We start from the raw sequence: 20,772 nt of genomic DNA on the forward strand, positions 1-20,772 counted from the left end.
GCACACTATCACACAGCTGTCTATTCATCTTATTCGCTTTGCTGATCAGCTTTCCGAGCTCCTTGTAGAACTGCCAGAAGGTCAGTGTGGTTGGTCTGTTATACAGCCACAAGTTCACAATCTCCTTGATCAAGGAGTCAATGTAGTTCTTTCCAGAGGGCACAGGGTACACCTCAAACCTCTCAGACGTCTCAGCATGCGGTGTGATAAAGAGGGAAGCATTTGATACTAGGATGGTGACATTGTGCTCTCGGCGTATCAGTTCCTGTATAATGATCTTAACATTTAGCCAGTGACTGGCTTCCGCAGGCCAAATAAGCACATTCCCACAGAAGACCGTTCCTATCAGAGTGACCTGAAAGGCTATAAATTGGATGTGCTTCTTTGACACACTGGTGGCGAAAGCCATGGTGGGTTTGGTGACTGGATAGGAATAAAATTTTCACTCTCAATCACTTTCTCAGTCTCTCAGTGATATGGAATAGCCACTTGACCAGTACTCCTAACGACGAACAGACATGCTCCAGAAGAGTGGGTTTTCCAAACCTGTATGGTGACAGATACACCTGAAACACAAGAACAGTTTAGGTGTCTGGATTAAAAAGACAGAAAGGGTTATGGTATTTCTTTCTTGTTTAACTCTTCTCTTTCCACTTGTTTTTTAATTGTTAGTTTTGGCTGAGGAGAAAGAGGGCCAGTAGAAATCCTAACCATTAGTTAAGTCTTCAAAAATAGGGCTTCAAATGAAACTTAAGGAGTGCATGAGCCTTGTGTTGATCCCTCTGCATAAGGGTGAATTTAACACTTTGGCTTTATCGGTGGCAGTACTAAGGCATTTCCAGACAAAAATATTAATCATGGAAATGAGGGTAAGTACGGAATGTCTCATGATGCTCTTCACTTGTCAGTTTGTTAGGGAAGTATGATGATTGGCCTCCTGTTAATTTTCCCATGCAGGGCCACTGGAAAGCATATCATGATGTCAGGACTGTGAAGGTTTGCTTTTTTAACTGTAACATGATTGGTATTTATTTGTTCTAATGTTTGTGTTACTTACCATAGCAACTTTACCTTTAGTTTAACACAGGTTTTTCCTTTGGTCTAAATATTTTCTTTTCTCCCTCCCCGCCCCCCTGCTTTTAAAAAAAAGATGTGGTGACACTAGTGGCAGCCAGAAGGTGGCGCTGTTACAAGCGGTGTGATAAGGTCTATTCAAGAAATGCTTATTGGCAATGGTGAGGCAACCTGCCACCACAGCACAGAGCCTTGTGTGGGGAGAGGCCTCTGTAGCAGGGGTCAGGAGTCAGAATCCCCCAAAGGGCTCTCTGCAATGAGGAGGGGCTGGTGCCTCCCATTGCCATGTGCTCCAAGGCTGGTGGAGAGAGCACCACTTTCCTGGCCCTCTGCCCTGAGGATGAGTGACCCATAGAAGAGGAATACTGGGCCAGGGTAGCCCCCTCCCCTCAAAGTCTCATGAGTGGCAACACCAGCTATGGTGGGTTAGGGAGGAGTGAGCCTTGCCTGCTCACTGAAGGACCAGTGGTCGGGCTGGAGGGCTTCCTCCTCCCTAAGGAGAGCCAGCAGCAGCTCCCACAGTAACCTGGGACCCCACCCTTCATCCCTATTAGCTGCCTGAAGAGCAGAAACACACTAAGATCCATCTTAACCTTTCTCACTGATAGCTTGGCTATCTACCAACACACATCACTGTGTACGTAAGGACATAAGAATGGCCACACTGGTCAAACCTATGGTCCATCTAGCCCAGTATCCTGTCTCTGACAGTGGCCAATGCCAGGTGCTTTGGAGGGAATGAACAGAACGGGGCAATTATCAAGTGATCCACCTCTGGTTATCCAGTCCCACCTTCTGGCACTCAGAGGTATAGCCAGTGATGAGCTGCCAAAATCTTAACAACGGGTTCCCTCCTCACCCCACGAGGGGGTTGTTGCCCACCCCCGCCCCCCCGGGACTCCTGCCCCATCCAACTCCCCTGCGTTCCTTGACACCCCCCCAGGACCCCTGCCCCATCCACCCCCCTCCCCTGACTGCCCCCAGAACCAGGCAGAAGGGTCTCATGGGCCACCGTAGTGAGTGCCCACCTCACCCCTAAGAGCCAGAGGCACCTGCCGGGGGGCAAGGTGGGGAGTCCCGGCGGTGCTTACCTAGGGCAGCTCCCAGGAAGCATCCGGCAGGTCCCTCTGGCTCCTAGGGGCGGGGGAGCATAGCTAGGGGAGGAGCAGGGGGAGCAGCCACTCCCCCCACTGATCACATCAAAAGTGGCACCTTAGGTGCCAGCTCCCTGGGTGCTCCAGGGCTGGAGCACCCACGGGGAAAATTTGGTGGGTGCAGAGCACCCACCAGCAGCTCCACACCCTGTGCCCAGCCCCAGCTCACCTCACATCCGCTCTGCTTCTGCCGCTGAAAGCACCGCCCCGTTCTGCTTCTCCACCCCCCCAGGCTTCCCGGGAATCAGCTGTTCGCGCGGGAAGCCAGGGAAGGCTGAGAAGCAGGCAGCAGCTTCCCGCTCAGGCCCAGGGAGGCAGAGGTGAGCTGGGGCAGGGGAGCGGTTCCCCTGCGCCCCAGCCCCCGGGTTACCTGCTGTGGCGCTAGCGGCCTTCCTCACGCCCCCCCGCCCCAGCTCACCTCCGCCTCCCTGGGCCTGAGTGCGAAGCCACCGCCTGCTTCTCAGCCTGCCCCGGCTTCCCGTGCGAACAGCTGATTCACGGGAAGCCTGGGGGCGGGGCGGAGAAGCAGAGCGGGGCGAGGCAGCGCGTTCAGGGGAGGAGGTGGAGGAGGAGGGGAGGGGAGGGGAGGGGAGCTGGGGCCGGGGGTGGGGTGGGGAGCTGCCGGTGACTGCTCTGCACCCACCAAGTTTTCCCCTTGGGTGCTCCAGGGCTGGAGCACCCGTGGAGTTGGCGCCTAAGGCGCCACTTTGGGCCGGTTAAATTTAGAAGCCCTTTTAGAACTGGTTGTCCCTCGTGGAACAACCGGTTCTAAAAGGGCTTCTAAATTTAAACAACTGGTTCTAGCGAACCGGTGCGAACTGGCTCCAGTTCACCACTGGGTTTAGCCATTGATGGACCTATACTCCATGAACTTATCTAATTCTTTTTTGAACCCACTTACACTTTTGGCCTTCACAACATCCCCTGGCAATGAGTTCCACAGGTTGACTGTGTGTTGTGTGAAGAAGTACTTCCTTTTGTGTGTTTTAAACCTGTTGCCTATTCATATAATTGTGTGACCCCTTGTTCTTGTGTTATGTGAAGGGGTAAAGAACTCTTCCCTATTCCCTTTCCACACCAGTAATGATTTTATAGACCTCTATCATATCCCCCCTTTGTCATCTCTTTTCCAAGCTGAACAGTTCCAGTCTCTCTCATCTCTCCTTATACGGAAGCTGTTCATCATTTTTGTTGGCCTTCTCTATACCTTTTCCAGTTCCAGTGTTCAAGATAGTGGTGTACCGTGGGTTTATATAGTGGCACTATGATATTTTCTGTCTTATTATCTATCCCTTTCCTAATGGTTCCTTATATAACAATAGCTTTTTTGACTGCCGCTGCACATTTGATGGCCACTGCACACTAAGCAGATGTTTTTAGAGAACTATTCAAGATGACTCCAAGATCTTTTTTGAGTGACAACAGCTAATTTAGACCTCATCATTTTGTATGTATAGTTGAGATTATGTTTTCCAATGTGCATTACTTTGCACTTATCAACACTGAATTTTGTAACGTCTGTAAATTTTGCCACTTCATTGTTTGCTCCTGTTTTCAGATCATTTATGAATATGTTGAACAGCACATGACCCAGTACAGATCCTTAGGGGACCTGCTATTTATCCTTCTCCATTCGGAAATCTGAACATTTATTCCTACCCTTTGTTTCCTATCTATTAACGAGTTACTGATCCATGAGAGGACCTTCCCTCTTATCACGACTCCTTATTTTGTTTAAAAGCCTTTTGTGTGGGATCTTGTCAAAGGCTTTCTGAAAGTCCAAGTATACTACATCAACTGGATCACCCTTCTCCACATGTGTGTTGACACCCTCAAAGACATAGATTGGTGAGGCATGATTTCCCTTTACAAAAGCCATCTCGACTCTTCCCCAACATATTGTGTTCATCTGTGTGTCTAATAATTCTGTTCCTTACTACCATTTTGACCGGATTGCCCAGTACTGAAGTTAGACTTACTGGCCTGGAATTGCCAACATCACCTCTGCAGTCTTTTTTAAAAATAGGCATTACATTAGCTCTCCTCCAGTCATCTAGTACAGAGGCTGATTTAACAATGTTTTCTGATTGCCATACCCTTCTGAGCCCCAGTAAATACCCATGAATATTGGTTACTCCCAATACCATGCAGCATAACTAGTAATTCACACATAGCATTTAAAACACAGGCACCGCAAGTTCAACCCCATAGTTCCTACTTAAGTACCTAAATAATTATCTTATGAAGCTTTCTCAGACTCTAATAGAAGTGGTGGGTGCTTGAACCATCTGAAAATCAGGCCAGTTATTTAGATGCCTATATGTGGATGTAGGAGTCTAACTTTACATCCCCAATTTGGAAAATGTTGGCCTTTTTCATATTCAGACTTTTTAAATTAACAAAGTTTCCCAAATCCATGAGTCTAAAGCAAATTAAGGTAGTGTCCTGGAACAGTACAGTGTATCCCAAATCAAAATCATTTACCATCATCATCAGAATTCATACCTAGTTCTTATAAACGACAGGTAGTTTTTCCAATTGCTACTAATTAAGTAGACAAGTGGGGTTCACTTGTATACCCAACGCAGTTCACCACAAACCTTGTAACATTAACTATTCTGCCAGCGCCTGGTTTTCCACTAACTAATTTTACCATTATGCAGTGGCTATTCTGGAATAGCCTCCACTGTGGACACTATTCCAGAATAAAAATCACTATATTCTAGAATAATCAGTGCACTCACAAAGTCCACTAATAATTCCAGAATAAAGTGACTTTTAGTTTGGAATAGACTGCCCAAACTGGGAGCTATTCTGGTCAATTTCCCCATGTAAACAAGCCCTAAGAGATGATACATACACATATACCAGAAGGCAGATTTCTTCGGTCCTAATCCGGCAACTGGTTCCTCTTAAGCAGATTCCTGCTTTGGAGCCTGCAAGCACAGATGCAGTCGCAAGATCCGGGCTTTGGTTTGCCTATCAATATATCAATGAGATGATCCTATAAGAAGTCAATATAAAATTATATCACCAATCAAACAAAATATGGAACTTCCGCACAGAAAATTGCAGAAAAAAATCATGCAAAAATCTCTTACCTAACGGAACATCCTGATATATTTTTTAACTAATTACTTCTTTTTCTTCATAATTAAGTACAGTTTATGTCAACCTACTGTATTACCAACTGCACACACTGTCCCATTGCTACTCACCTGATCTTTCCCTTAGAAGCTCTGGCAGCACCTGTGCATCAGGCAAAAGTAAAAGGAGCTTAAATACGTTCACCCCAAATAGAGCTCTTAAACAGGAAGAAAGTAATATGATAAGGAGCCAGTCTGCACCAGGAAATATTTTGTGGAATCATTTAGGACTTTGTTATGCTCCAGTTACTAAATAATAAAGATTATCTCCACAGCTCTAGTATGGGTGGGAACATCGTAACTGGCAATCTCCACTAGCCAAATAGGGCCAGATTTTCAAGTGCTAAGTATCTACTTCTGGGGCCAGATTTTCAGAAGAGCTCAATTCAGTTTAGGCACCTAAATCAGGGCCAGATTCTCAAAAATGCTCAGCACCCAGTAGCTCCACTGAAAACCATGGGAACTTCTGAAGGCTGAATCTTTTTAAAAATCTGGCCATTTCATTTAAGTGCCTAAACAGGAGCTGTGTTTTTCTGAAAATTTGGCCCTTAAATAAAAGCCTAATTTTCAAAGGTGCTGAGCACTCAGTAGTTCCCCACTGAAGTCCAGAGAGAAACTATGGCTTATTGTTCGTATTTATGATTTTTAGAAATGCTCAGTGGCTCACAGGTCCCATTGACTTCAGTGGGAGCTGTTAGGTCTGCAGCACTTTTGAAAATCAGGACACTTACTTATGCACTTCATACAGACTTAGGAGCCCCCCCATTTTAGAAAATTTTGACCTTAATGTATCACATTTCAATTTCAACCTTTTATAAAAAACCTTCAGAATGTTGGGCACATTCTACCACTAAAATCAGGCCAGAAAGGTGAACGTGGGGCAAGATTTTCAACAGTAGCTATGGCCTTGTCTATATGGGAAAGTATAACCTATGGTGTGAATTTAAATCAACATTGTCATACCACTATAACCCCAGGTAGACACTTATTCTGATATAACAATGTCTTTTTTTGGTTTAATTTATGTTGCATTGGAAGGGATTTATGTTAAATCAAGATAAGGCATTCCTATACCATAAGAAGTGTCTACACAGGGGATTATATCTGTATAACTCTATTGACAGAACTGGTAAAACTTTCCTATGTAGACAAGAGATTAAGGGTACGTATACACCACAAATTAAGGTGTGATTGTAACACAGGTAGGCATACCAGTGCTAGCTTTAATCTCTTTAGTGCAGGTAACAGTAGCAGTGAAAATGTGGTGGTACAAGCCCTCCAGGGACTCTGGGTATATACTTGAGTTGCTGACCTGCGCCGGGGTCCTTGCAGCCATATCTTCACTGTTGTTTTTACCTGAAGGGAGGTAGATTAAAGCTAGTGGCTGGCTCGTGTTGCAATTATACTTTTATTTGTGGTGTAGACAAACCCTTAGAAGCAAAAGTCCTTGTGAAAGTCAATGAAAGCAGTACTTCTAAATCTTTTAGGTGCTTTTGAAAATCTCCCTCTTAATAAACAGCTCCATAGGAAATTAGAGCCACTTCTAATGGAGGCAAAAAGGTTTCAAGTTCCAGTTTTACTTTTCAAAGCTGATAATCAAATTATCCATAATGCAAAAAGTAGAAGAAAAGCTTTTTGAGAGGATTAACTGACAAAAAAAATTTTAAAGGTTTATGTGGCAAACAAATGAGAAAAGTAGGTTTGAAAATTGCAGGTATCATGTTTCAGACCTGTTTCATAGTTCTAGTATTACAAATCCCAAATACCATAGTAATTGACACATCTCTAACCTGCTTTGGTGGCCACTGGTTCTTCAAGGTTGAGATTTAGTCACATAACAGTTATGAAATTCAGAGTTATGGTTCCCACGGGTGACCTATGGGACTTAAGCACATGCTAACATTTAAGTACATGTACAAATTAAGTACTCTGATGAATCGTGCTCTAGGTGTGGCAGAGCTCCATCATTGTCCCCATGGGGCCCCATGCTTCTAGGCAGTTTATACTAGCCTCAGATGCTCACTGTGACCCTCCACATAGCCCTTCTCTCTCTGGGGCCAGGGATACAGTCTACTGAGCCCTTTTCATCATAAGCCAGCAAAGAGGTTGGTGAGAGAACTCCCACAGTCTCTGTTGTCCCTACAGGCTTTTTACCAAACAGTTTAGCCTCCTGTCCCGACAGGGGCCTGTCTTCCCCTCCCAGGAGGTGTTTCTGTAGTGGCAGGTTGGGGGGAACCCAGGCCCGCCCTCTACCCCGGGTTCCGGCCCAGGGACCCTAATAGTAGCAGCCGACCTTTCACTGCCAGAGTTGCTACATTTTCCTGGGCCACTTCCCCACAGCTCTCCCGCTTCTCTCTTCTTCACCCTTACCAATGGCTTGAGGGTGTCTTCATTAACCAGCCCTTCAGCCATACTTCCTCTCTTCTGCCCCCCTGGCTCTCCTCTGCCTGACTGGAGTGAGCCCTTTTATAGTATCAGAGGGCCTTAATAGGAGTCAGGTGGTCACATTAGCTTAATGGCCTCACCTGACTCTTTGCAGCTTAATTGGAGTCAGGTGTTCTCATTAGCCTGGAGCAGCCCCTGCTCTGGTCAGTCAGGGAACAGAAAACTGTTCATCCAGTGACCACTATATCTGCCTTCTGCTACTCTGCTGTACCCAACTGGCCTGGGTCTATCACAGTGTATATGACATTTCTATGTTATTTCCAAAACATTTTGGAGCCAACCAAAGCCAAGAAGATTCTGAACAGGAAAACAATGTTTCTTCATGCTGGGATCACTCCAAACAACTCTGCAGTTTTCCATTAATTATTCTGAAAAAAGCAACTTCTGAACTGAAGGCTACCATTAGGAATCTAAGTTCAAAAGCTCATTTTATTTGGGAAAATTATCAGACTGCTAAAAGTAGAGGTCTATAATTTAAATTCCACTTCATTCCTAACTAGAGATACTAGTTACAGTGCAATCATACAGACTTGACATCAAATTGAAATATCTCTAGTGGCACATGTGTAACTGTTCAGTAAAGCACATGCTTACGCTTTCATTATGGCAGAAGTAGTATCCACTGGAAATTTGTCCCAACTGCAACAACTGATGCCCAGCCAATGATGTAGCTGAACTGGTCCAAACTCGTAGTGTAGACAAGGAAAGCTGTGATTTGTACTGACGGAGTTTTGCCTGGTTTACAGCATGAGACCTCACTTGAGCACTAAATCCCAAATTTTACTAGAATGTTGTGTAGCAACACAGTTTTGTGTGTGAATTACACAGTGTGCAATCTACCAAAATGCAAATTAGCAAGGATGGGGACAGGACCAAAACTGGAGTTTACCATGCCAAACAACTAACTATAACAAAGATTATAAAATGAGGAAGTAAGAAATTACAGGTCCGATCTGCAGCTGGTGTATATCTCCATAACTCCAATTACTTCAGTGAAGCTAGATATACACTAGATGGGGACATGGCCCTGTGCCTTCAAACTGTGAGATACCATCTCCAGAAAAATCTCACAGGTTAAGTTTGTTATTTTACAAGGTTTTATTTGTTTAAATTCAAGTTTTTACTAGTTCTTTTTATTCCCATTCCGGCGTCGTGGAGTCATCTTTACATGTAAGTGCACAGATATCGGTGTTGCTCGTGTCGAGGTTTTTGTTAGTCTGCGACAAAAAGACAAACAATAAAGGAAAGGGGTTTAACTATCTGTGCCTCGTGATATATACTCATGTTCAATCCTTAAGTGGTGCCACCTCGTTTTTTGGCCGGGATTACTATAAAATATGGTAACTGAGATTTTTCAGAGCTGCTTAAAACATCAGGACAACCAGTTCTTGCCAAAATTAATGGGTTTTGAGCATCCAAATCCCCTAGGTTGCTTTGAAAACCTCACTTGGTACAGATCAACACATCTGCAAATGTTGACAATAGCATTGGGCAAATTCTAATGTTTTTTCTATTATTATTTTTGCTTCTGCAAAACCTTGCTCCTCAGGATTTTGCTCTAGGAAAACAAAATCCAAATCTGGGGTGATTTAGATATGGGACCCTTACATCCACATCCCCACAGTTTCGGGGCATAATATATAAATGCTTCTGGCTCTGACCCCTCTCTAGCCGACAAACATCTCAAACTGTCAATCAGGGTTCAAACCGAATAATTTGTTTAGGGATGAAGGCGAGATAAGGCATTGGTAGGTCCATTCTCTGGCAGGAAATGCTGGTTATTTGGAGCAACTGGAGTCATTCCAAAGGATAAAAGAAATTACTCTCCAAATATAAATAAATCATAATAAGAATAAGAATGCTTTAGTAGATATATATAGTGCTTTTCATTTTACATACAATCAGATATGTGTATTTATTTTATTTTTATCGTAAAAAATTAAAATACACCCATTGCCTAAAGAGGATGAGCACATGAATAATAATCCAAATACAATTAATCAACATTTTGGCTGCATTTAAGGGAACTCAACCTACTCTTCAGTTAAAAATTCAGTCTTTCTGAACATACAAAAGAGCTATGCACTGAACGTTATAAAGAACTCTTTCAGACAACTGAGAAATCCCAAAAAGCCACCTCACTACCAGTCTCCAGACATCCAGACCCTTGAGTATGTAAACAGGGGAGTAGTAAATAGGAACTGGGGAAGTGATTTTACCTCTGAATACAGCATTGGTGAGACCGATACCAGAATACTGCATCCACACTGATGTCCATATTTTAAAAAGGATGTCAAAAAATTGAAGAGGGTGCAGAAAAGAGCCAGAAAAATTATTTGAGGGCTGGTGAAAATGCCTTGCAGTAAGAGACTTAAAAGAGCTGCTTAGCTTATCAAAAGGAAGATAGAGAGGGGACTTGATTACAGTATCTAAGTAAAAACAACCAGGAGTCCGGTGGCACCTTAAAGACTAACAGATTTATTTGGACATTTTTCGTGGATAAAAAACCCCCACTTCTTCAGATGCATCTAAGTACCTTCACAAGGAGAAAATAACAGGTACTAAAGGTCTTTTTAATCAGCAGAGAAAGACAGTACAAGAACCAATGGCTGGAAGCTGAAGCCAAACAAATTCAAATTAGAAAAAAGGCACATTTGGGACATTTTTTAACAAGGAAGGTGATTAATCATTAGAACAAACTATCAAGGGAAGTGGTGGATTCGCCATCTCTTGATGTCTTCAGATCAACACAGGATGCCTTTCTGGTAGGGTTGTCAATTAATTGCAGTTAACTCAAGCGATTAACTCAAAAAAATGAATCATGATTAAAAAATATTATTGCAATTAATCGCACTGTTAAACAATAGAATACCAATTGAAATGTATTAAATATTTTCGGATTTTTTCTACATTTTCAAATATATTGATTTTTATTACAACACAGAGTACAAAGTGTACAGTGCTCACTTTATATTATTTTATTACAAATATTTGCTCTGTAAAAATGACAAAAGACTGTAGGTTCTCCAACTGTGGTCCATGGACCACCCGTGGTCCGCGAGCTCCATTCAGGTGGTCCGTGGACAGTTTCCTCTAAGGTGCGCACCTGGGTGGCTGCACAGGAGAGAATGAAGAGCCACTCACCTAATTAGTGGAGCCAAACAGGCGTGGCTCCACTAATTAGGTGCCTGGACCCTGGAGAAGATGCACATGTAAGGTGAGTTGGTGGCCTTGGGAGGAATAGAGGGTAGGTGGGAGGGGGCAATGGGTTGAGAAGAGGGGGTGCAGGGAATTTGGGACATGCAGGGCTGCGGCGGCCAGAGAAGGAGGTGACTTTCCCCAACTCCAAGGCTGTGGCTGCTGGGGAGAGACCCCCCTCCTTCCCAGCCTCAGCTCTGTGGCTGTTGTGGCAGGGGAGAGACCCCCTCCTTCCCAGCCCCAGCTTGGGGGTTGCTGCGGTGGGGGAGAGAGGGCACATCCATTAGAAAGGTAACACTACTGATATTAAAATATGAGTTGTGTGCTTTTATTTGTAGAACAAAAAAACATTAATTATTATTACTTTTTTTTAATATAGCGCTTTTATCCAACGTGCTTCACAATAGTTAGCTAATGGTACAAACAACATTTGGAAAGATCATTAAGTGGTCCGCCAAGACCCTCAGCAATTTTCAAGTGGTCTGCGGGAAAAAAATGTTTGAGAACCACTGCTGTAGTGCAATTTCTTTATCATGAAAGTGCAACTTAATGTAGATTTTTTTTGTTACATAACTGCTCTCAAAAACAAAACAACGTAAAACTTTAGAGTCTACAAGTCCACTCTGTCCTACTTCTTGTTCAGCCAATCGCTAAGAGAAACAAGTTTGTTTACATTTACAGGAGATGCTGCTGCCTGCTTCTTATTTACAACATCACCTGAAAGTGAGAACAGGCGTTCACGTGGCACTTTTGTAGTCAACGTTGCAAGGTATTTATGTGCCACATATGCTAAACATTCGTATGCCCCTCCATTTTTCAGCCACTATTCCAGGGGACATGCTTCTATACTGATGGTGCTCATTAAAAAATAATGTGTTAATTAAATTTGTGACTGAACTCCTTGGGGGAGAACTGTATGTCTTCGGCTATGTTTTACCCACAATCTGCCATACATTTCATGTTATAGCAGTCTTGGATGATGACCCAGCACATTTGTTTTAAAAATACTTTCACTGCAGATTTGACAAAACCAATGTGAGACTTCTAAAAATAGCTATAGCACTCGACCCAAGGTTTAAGAATCTGAAGTGCCTTCCAAAATCTGAGAGGGACGAGGTATGGAGCATGCTTTCAGAAGTCTTAGAAGAGCAACACTCTGATGTGGAAACTATAGAACCCGAACCATCAAAAAAGAAAATCAACCTTCTGGTGGTGGCATCTGACTCAGATGATGAAAATGAACATGCATTGGTCCAGTTTGCTTTGGATCGTTATTGAGCAGAAACCATCATCAGCATGGACGCATGTCCTATGGAAGGGTGGTTGAAGATGAAGGACATATGAATCTTTAGCGCATCTGGCATGTAAACATATTGCGACGCCAGCTACAACAGTGCCATGCAAATGCCTGTTCTCGCTTTCAGGTGACATTGTAAACAAGAAGCGGGCAGCATGATCTCCTGCAAATTGTAACCAAGTTTGTTTGTCTGAGCAATTGGCTGAAGTAGGACTGAGTGGACCTGTAGGCTCTAAAGTTTTACACTGAAAAATAAAACAATGCAGTTATTTTTTGTACGTAATTCTATATTTGTAAGTTCAACTTTCATGATAAAGAGATTGCACTACAGTACTTGCATGACATGAATTGAAAAATACGACTTCTTTTGTCTTTTACAGTGCAAATATTTGTAATCAAAAATAAATATAAAGTGAGCACTGTACACTTTGTATTCTGTGTTGTAACTGAAATCAATATATTTGAAAATGTAGAAAGCACCCAAAAATATTTAAATAAATGGTATTCCATTACTGTTTAACAATGCGATTAATCGCGATTAATTTTTTTAATCACACAATTAATAGCCATTAATTTTTTTAATCACTTGACAGCCCTATTTTCTGGAAAAGATACTTTAGCCAAACACAAGTTACTGGGCTCAGTACAGGAGTAACTGGGTGAAATGTAATGGCCTGTGCTATACAGAAGGTCAGATTAGATGATCGAATGGCCCCTTCTGGCCTCAAATCCTCTGAATCAACGGATACAAAGAATGTACTGGTGGTACAAGAGCTACAGGTTTTTCTGAATAGGTCGGTAAATGGTAAATGACTTCACAGCTAATTTTCAACCCAGTCCTTTCAAATCTTCACAAAACCGGACACTGTATTAGCTTTCTAGAATGCTGATCTAGAAGAAAAGGTCGAATGCTCAGCCCTGTAGCAGGGAAAGTATGGCAGAACTAGCTTTTTCTACTTACTTCTTTGATGCTGCACGCTCAGTGACCTTCTTTGCCATCCCAGTTCCTTGTGGGGGCAAAGTCTTGCTCTTCACAACTGGGAGTTCTTGATATGAAGTTTGTACCTGGGCCTCGGTACATAAACGGGACGAACGCCACTTCTTCCCCACAGGTATTTCAACACGCGAGGTCTGCACCTGGGCCTCGGCATATTCAGGGTGTGGAAGCTTCAGCTCTACCTCCTCCTTCAACGTCTCCTCTGCTAATATTTTAACATCTGGGGGAGTCGGAGGCACTGCTTTCTCTTCTGTTATTTCAACCCTCGTGGTTTGCATCTCAGCCTGTGTTTGGGACAGGGAAGGAGCCTTCTCCTTTGCCTCTGGCAATTCAAGCCTGGAGGTTTGCACCTGGGCCTCAACTTGTAGTCGTGATGAATGCCACTTGTTCCCTGCTGGTATGTCTACATATGAAGTTTGCACCTGGGCCTCCGTCAGTGTTAATGGGAGGGGCTTCTCTTTGATTGGGGTAGCGGGCATCTCATCCTGCAACTCTGGTACTTCAAAATATGAAGACTGGATGTGAACCTCAGTTTGTGATGGGGAAGGAAAGGCCGTCTCTGCTTCTGTTACTGCAAGTTTGGAGGTTTGCACCTGGGCCTCGGTTAATGATGGGGAAGAAAGCTTCTTCAATAACGCAATACTTGACGTTTGTACCTGGGCCTCGGTCAGTAAGAGGGAAGAAAACTTCTTCAGTAACTCAATGCTTGAGGTTTGCACCTGGGCCTCAGCTTGTAACCGTGACGAACGCCATTTATTCCCTACTGGTATGTCTACATATGAGGTTTGCACAGCAGCATCAGCTACAGGTTTGGTGAGAGACATTTCTTCTATTGGGAATGGGGCCTCCTCCTCCTCCTCTGCTTCTGTTACTGCAAGTTTGGAGGTTTGCACCTGGGCCTCAGTCAGTGAGGGGGAAAGAGGCACTTCCTCTGCTTCTGTTACTGCAAGTTTGGAGGTTTGCACCTGGGCCTCAGTCAGTGAGGGGGAAAGAGGCACGTCCTCTGCTTCTGTTACTGCAAGTTTGGAGGTTTGCACCTGGGCCTCGGTTAATGATGGGGAAGAAAGCTTCTTCAATAACGCAATACTTGACGTTTGTACCTGGGCCTCGGTCAGTAAGAGGGAAGAAAATTTCTTCAGTAACTCAATGCTTGAGGTTTGCACCTGGGCCTCAGCTTGTAACCGTGACGAACGCCACTTATTCCCTACTGGTATGTCTACATATGAGGTTTGCACAGCAGCATCAGCTACAGGTTTGGTGAGAGACATTTCTTCTATTGGGAATGGGGCCTCCTCCTCCTCCTCTGCTTCTGTTACTGCAAGTTTGGAGGTTTGCACCTGGGCCTCAGTCAGTGAGGGGGAAAGAGGCACTTCCTCTGCTTCTGTTACTGCAAGTTTGGAGGTTTGCACCTGGGCCTCAGTCAGTGAGGGGGAAAGAGGCACGTCCTCTGCTTCTGTTACTGCAAGTTTGGAGGTTTGCACCTGGGCCTCGGTTAATGATGGGGAAGAAAGCTTCTTCAATAACGCAATACTTGACGTTTGTACCTGGGCCTCGGTCAGTAAGAGGGAAGAAAACTTCTTCAGTAACTCAATGCTTGAGGTTTGCACCTGGGCCTCAGCTTGTAACCGTGACGAACGCCATTTATTCCCTACTGGTATGTCTACATATGAGGTTTGCACAGCAGCATCAGCTACAGGTTTGGTGAGAGACTTTTCTTCTATTGGGAATGGGGCCTCCTCCTCCTCCTCTGCTTCTGTTACTGCAAGTTTGGAGGTTTGCACCTGGGCCTCAGTCAGTGAGGGGGAAAGAGGCACTTCCTCTGCTTCTGTTACTGCAAGTTTGGAGGTTTGCACCTGGGCCTCAGTCAGTGAGGGGGAAAGAGGCACGTCCTCTGCTTCTGTTACTGCAAGTTTGGAGGTTTGCACCTGGGCCTCGGTTAATGATGGAGAAGAAAGCTTCTTCAATAACTCAATACTTGACGTTTGCACCTGGGCCTCGGTCAGTAAGAGGGAAGAAAACTTCTTCAGTAACTCAATGCTTGAGGTTTGCACCTGGGCCTCAGCTTGTAACCGTGACGAACGCCACTTATTCCCTACTGGTATGTCTACATATGAGGTTTGCACAGCAGCATCAGCTACAGGTTTGGTGAGAGACTTTTCTTCTATTGGGAATGGGGCCTCCTCCTCCTCCTCTGCTTCTGTTACTGCAAGTTTGGAGGTTTGCACCTGGGCCTCAATCAGTGAGGGGGAAAGAGGCACTTCCTCTGCTTCTGTTACTGCAAGTTTGGAGGTTTGCACCTGGGCCTCAGTCAGTGAGGGGGAAAGAGGCACGTCCTCTGCTTCTGTTACTGCAAGTTTGGAGGTTTGCACCTGGGCCTCGGTTAATGATGGAGAAGAAAGCTTCTTCAATAACTCAATACTTGACGTTTGCACCTGGGCCTCGGTCAGTAAGAGGGAAGAAAACTTCTTCAGTAACTCAATGCTTGAGGTTTGCACCTGGGCCTCAGCTTGTAACCGTGACGAACGCCATTTATTCCCTACTGGTATATCTACATATGAGGTTTGCACAGCAACTTCACTTTGGGTTGTGGGGACAGGCTTTTCTTCTACCAGGAATGGGGCCGTCTCCTCTTCCGCTTCTGTTAATGCAAGTTTTGAAGTTTGCACCTGGGCCTCAATTTGTGATGGGGAAAGAGGCACTTCCTCTGCTTCTGTTACTGCAAGTTTGGAGGTTTGCACCTGGGCCTCGGTTAATGATGGGGAAGAAAGCTTCTTCAATAACTCAATACTTGACGTTTGCACCTGGGCCTCGGTTAGTAAGAGGGAAGAAAACTTCTTCAGTAACTCAATGCTTGAGGTTTGCACCTGGGCCTCAGCTTGTAACCGTGACGAACGCCATTTATTCCCTACTGGTATGTCTACATATGAGGTTTGCACAGCAGCATCAGCTACAGGTTTGGTGAGAGACTTTTCTTCTATTGGGAATGGGGCCTCCTCCTCCTCCTCTGCTTCTGTTACTGCAAGTTTGGAGGTTTGCACCTGGGCCTCGGTTAGTGAGGGGGAAAGAGGCACGTCCTCTGCTTCTGTTACTGCAAGTTTGGAGGTTTGCACCTGGGCCTCGGTTAATGATGGGGAAGAAAGCTTCTTCAATAACTCAATACTTGACGTTTGCACCTGGGCCTCGGTTAGTAAGAGGGAAGAAAACTTCTTCAGTAACTCAATGCTTGAGGTTTGCACCTGGGCCTCAGCTTGTAACCGTGACGAACGCCATTTATTCCCTACTGGTATGTCTACATATGAGGTTTGCACAGCAGCATCAGCTACAGGTTTGGTGAGAGACTTTTCTTCTATTGGGAATGGGGCCTCCTCCTCCTCCTCTGCTTCTGTTACTGCAAGTTTGGAGGTTTGCACCTGGGCCTCGGTTAGTGAGGGGGAAAGAGGCACGTCCTCTGCTTCTGTTACTGCAAGTTTTGACGTTTGCACCTGGGCCTCAGTTAGTGAGGGGGAAGAAAGCTTCTTCAGTAACTCAATGCTTGAAGTTTGCACCTGGGCCTCAGTTTGTAGCCGTGACGAACGCCACTTATTCCCTGCTGGTATGTCCATATATGAGGTTTGCACAGCAGCTTCACTTTGGGTTGTGGGGACAGGCTTTTCTTCTACCAGGAATGGGGCCGTCTCCTCTTCCGCTTCTGTTAATGCAAGTTTTGAAGTTTGCACCTGGACCTCGGTTTGTGATGGGAAAAGAGGCACTTCCTCTATTCCTGTTATTGAAAGTTTGGAGGTTTGCACCTGGGCCTCAATTTGTGATGGGGAAAGAGGCACTTCCTCTGTTTCTGTTATTGAAAGTTTGGAGGTTTGCACCTGGGCCTCGATTTGTGATGGGGAAAGAGGCACTTCCTCTGTTCCTGTTATTGAAATTTTGGAGGTTTGCACCTGGGCTTCCTTTTGTGAGAGGGAAGAAAGTGTCTTTAATAATTCATGACTTGAGGTTTGCACTTCGGCCTCGGCTTGTAGTCGTGTCGAACGCCACTTATTCCCTGCTGGTATGTCTACATATGAGGTTTGCACTTCAACTTCAACAAATAATGGGAATAAATTCTTCACCTGCATGTCTTGAAAGTCAAGATCAGGGGTCTGCTCCAGGGGCTCACTTTCTATGGGGAATAAAGTCTCCGTATCTAGTACTTCAATATATGATGTTTGCACCTGGGCCTCCATTTGTGATGGGAATGAAGTCTCCTCCTCTGATATTTCAAGATCTGAGGTTTGTACCTGGGCCTCACTTTCAAACGGGAGGAAAGTCTCTTCGCCTGGTAGTTCAAGATTTGAGGTTTGCACCTGGGCTTCTGTTTGTAATCGCGACCAACGCCACTTATCTCCTGGTGGTATTTCGACATAGGAAGTTTGCACCTGGACGTCAGCGCAGAATAGATCTTCTGCAATTTGCTGTAAACAACAAAAAACAACCCCCCCATAAACATGGCCATCTACTTCTCAAAGCAAAAGTGAAGCTCCTGTGATGTTGCCCTCCATATGTTTTATAGAGTTTTATATGCTTATGAGTGTAAATATGATGTAATTGGAATATGCTTTATGCAAAAGGTCTCTTGTAAGGTATCATAACAAAGGTTATAACCTACTGAATATATTCCTCCTATTTGTATGTATGTATCATGTACATATGATGCTCAAATAAATTTGTTAGTCTCTAAGGTGCCACTAGTACTCCTTTTCTTTTTGCGGATACAGACTAACACGGCTGCTACTCTGAAACCTGTATCATTCTTGTATCTGAAGCTAAAATAATATAAAGTATAACTCTAGGGTCCTACTGTAATTATGCAAAGTGTGGGCCATTGATGGTGGTTTAGAATCTTGATAGCTCCCACTGACTAGGACAATTGGTTGTAATTGGTTCTGTTTACTTGCAAGCCTTCCTGTGTTTGTGTTAGCCAGCCCAGGAAAAATGGAGGCTGGGGGTCTCACAGGACATGTGACCATGTCACATCATGCTGAAATCCATCTTACATCTGGTACTTTTCCATTTAGGAGGAGGGGTGGGGACCCAGAGAGACAAAAGATTCCTGCCTTGGGCCAAAGCTATAAAAGGGGGTGGAACAGAACAAAGGGGGCTGCCAGTCATGAGAAATCCCCTAGTGACCACCTGAACTGGAACTAACAAGGACTGTACCAGGGGAAAGGATTGGGCCCAGACTAGGAAGGAGTGTAGTCTGTTAAAGAAGCTTATTGGAACATCTCAGAGGGTGAGATTTTACCTGTAAACAGTTTCTTAATGTATTATGCTTAGACTTGTGTGTTTTTGCTTTATTTTGCTTGGTGACTTACTTTGTTCTGTCTGTTATTACTTGAAACCACTTAAATCCTACTTTTGATACTTAATAAAATCACTGTTATTAGTAAACCCAGAGTAAGTGATTAATACCTGAGCGAGCAAACAGCTGTGCATATCTCTCTATCAGTGTTTTAGAGGGCAGACAATTTATGAGTTTACCCTGTATAAGCTTTATACAGAGTAAAATGGATTTATTTGGGGGTTTGGATCCCATTGGGAACTGGGTGTCTGGGTGCTGGAGATAGGTGACTTGCTGAGCAGTTTTTGGTTAAAGTCTGGGGGCGTGGACCAGACCTGGGTCTGTGCTGCAGCAGGCTAGCGTGTCTGGCTCAACAAGTCAGGGTTCCAGAGTTCCAAGCTGGCAGGGAAAGCAGGCTCAGAGGTAATTCCAGCACGTCAGGTGACAGTCCCAAGGGGGACTCAGTGACCGAACCCGTCACAGCTCCACAGCTAGAAAGTCCTCCACCCCTTGGCATAGCAACCCACACAAGCCAACAAAATAAAGAACAGCCAAAGAGATCTACAGGACATTGTTCTCAGACCAGTAGCTTACTTACTGCTGCTGCTTTTAGTGGGCAGCAGCATGGCACAAAGTAGTGCCCCTGTCTGTTGACTGAGCAACGAGGTGGAGGCTGTGGTCATTATCTGTGCAAAAGATAGACATCAGCATCCAAGCTGCTCATCTTGTGGACAATGAAGAACTGTGATGGCAGTAAAGGAAACAGAAGCAGGCAGTAGGCTTTGTGCATGTGTCCCATTTGCAACCACTCAGCCGGCATGCTTGCATTTCAGCAAGAGATGTCCTAGAAGGGCACTGGGAAATGGAGTGATGGCAAGTCATGGCCACGTGATTATTACAGTACTTGCATGAGTACTGTGCAGTTTTGAAATGGGGAGAAAAAATGCATGGCTTGCCAGTTTTACAATTTGATATGTTATCCAAGAGCATCCCTCAAAAAAAGGATGAAAAAGTCAGGGCTGCAACATTTAATTTCTGTCAGTTGGGGGTTCAGGAAAACCTGCAATACTTAACTTGGTTTTATCAACAAATAAAAATGTTAAGGGACAGTTTTTTCAAACAAGCTCAGTACCCAACAGCTCCCATTTAAGTACCTAAATAAGGTGACACAGTTTCCAAAATTGTTCATCAGTACCTATTAAGAACATGGGAGATCTCCATTACATGACAGTTTTACCACTGACATCAGTGACAGCAAATGCTGAGAGCTTTTCAAAATCCTTCCCAATGGCAGCTGCTGGGGGGTGAGCCCATGTGAAAATTTGACCATTTTGTTTAGGTGCCTAAATGGGATCTGAGTTCCTTTTGAAAAATCTAGCCTTAAAAGTTTATTTACAAATAGCTTAAGACCAATTATTTAAAACTTTTTAGAATCTGGTTTTGAACATACCCTTCACATTTAATAGATCTTCTCTGGGTTTATTATTATTAGGGAAATCTACCATTCTGTCTCTGAGATTTAAAAGTATATAGCCCATATATATGTATTACCTATACAAAAACAATATTTTGTATTCCCCTTGCTGGCTGTGTTGCAGCTGTTCAGCTGACCAACAAACCCTATTTCCAGAGCAATGAAGAGTAATGTTATTATTTGTATTGCAGTAGTCCTGAGAAATCCCAGGCATGGATCAAGACCCCATTGTGATTGGCATTGCACAACACAGAACAAAGAGATAGTAACAGCTCCTTGGGGTGAAACCTATCATCAAAGATTATTGGATGGTGAGGGAAACACATGAAACAAATCAAAGGACAAAAATTCTAAATCCTATTAGAAACAGAAGGGTTGGAGGAGCTGTAGGATTTCATTATGTTCACAGTGGAAAAAGACAAAAACAGAAAGACATTTTATTCTTGAAATCAATGGAAGAATAAGATTATTTTTACATACCCCTTGACAGTGTTTCTTTAAATTTTAAAAGGACTCATTCCCTGTAGTATAATAATAAACTGCAAACTATTAAGTGCTAAATTCTGATACAGTTACTCCCAATGAATAGGACTTTCTCCACAAGTAGCACCTGTATGAATAAAGGAGACGACTTACAGAATAAACTAGCATTCAGCGTGCAGTAAGGGTATCAGGC

At 44.0% G+C, this 20,772-nt stretch overlaps 1 protein-coding gene across 2 annotated transcripts in view; it reads right to left on the bottom strand.

Moving 5' to 3' along the window:
- Positions 1 to 414: 414 nt before the first annotated feature.
- LOC125635422 (uncharacterized) overlaps positions 415 to 20,772 on the bottom strand; it is a 28,474-nt gene continuing 8,116 nt past the window's right edge. The window contains exons 3-7 of one of the 2 annotated variants that reach the window (XM_075127429.1): positions 13,276 to 17,756; positions 8,414 to 9,036; positions 7,165 to 7,258; positions 5,089 to 5,207; positions 415 to 566 (exon numbers count right to left, since the gene is read on the bottom strand). In XM_075127429.1, coding sequence (XP_074983530.1) covers positions 8,943 to 9,036; positions 13,276 to 17,756 — 4,575 coding nt within the window. In that variant the 3' untranslated portion in view covers positions 415 to 566; positions 5,089 to 5,207; positions 7,165 to 7,258; positions 8,414 to 8,942. Of the gene's footprint in view, positions 567 to 5,088; positions 5,233 to 7,164; positions 7,259 to 8,413; positions 9,037 to 13,275; positions 17,757 to 20,772 lie in introns of both variants that reach the window. The other variant, XM_075127430.1, reaches the window with a different exon arrangement.

The sequence above is a fragment of the Caretta caretta genome, chromosome 4 (assembly GCF_965140235.1).
Source record: "Caretta caretta isolate rCarCar2 chromosome 4, rCarCar1.hap1, whole genome shotgun sequence".
Taxonomy (NCBI): domain Eukaryota; kingdom Metazoa; phylum Chordata; order Testudines; family Cheloniidae; genus Caretta; species Caretta caretta.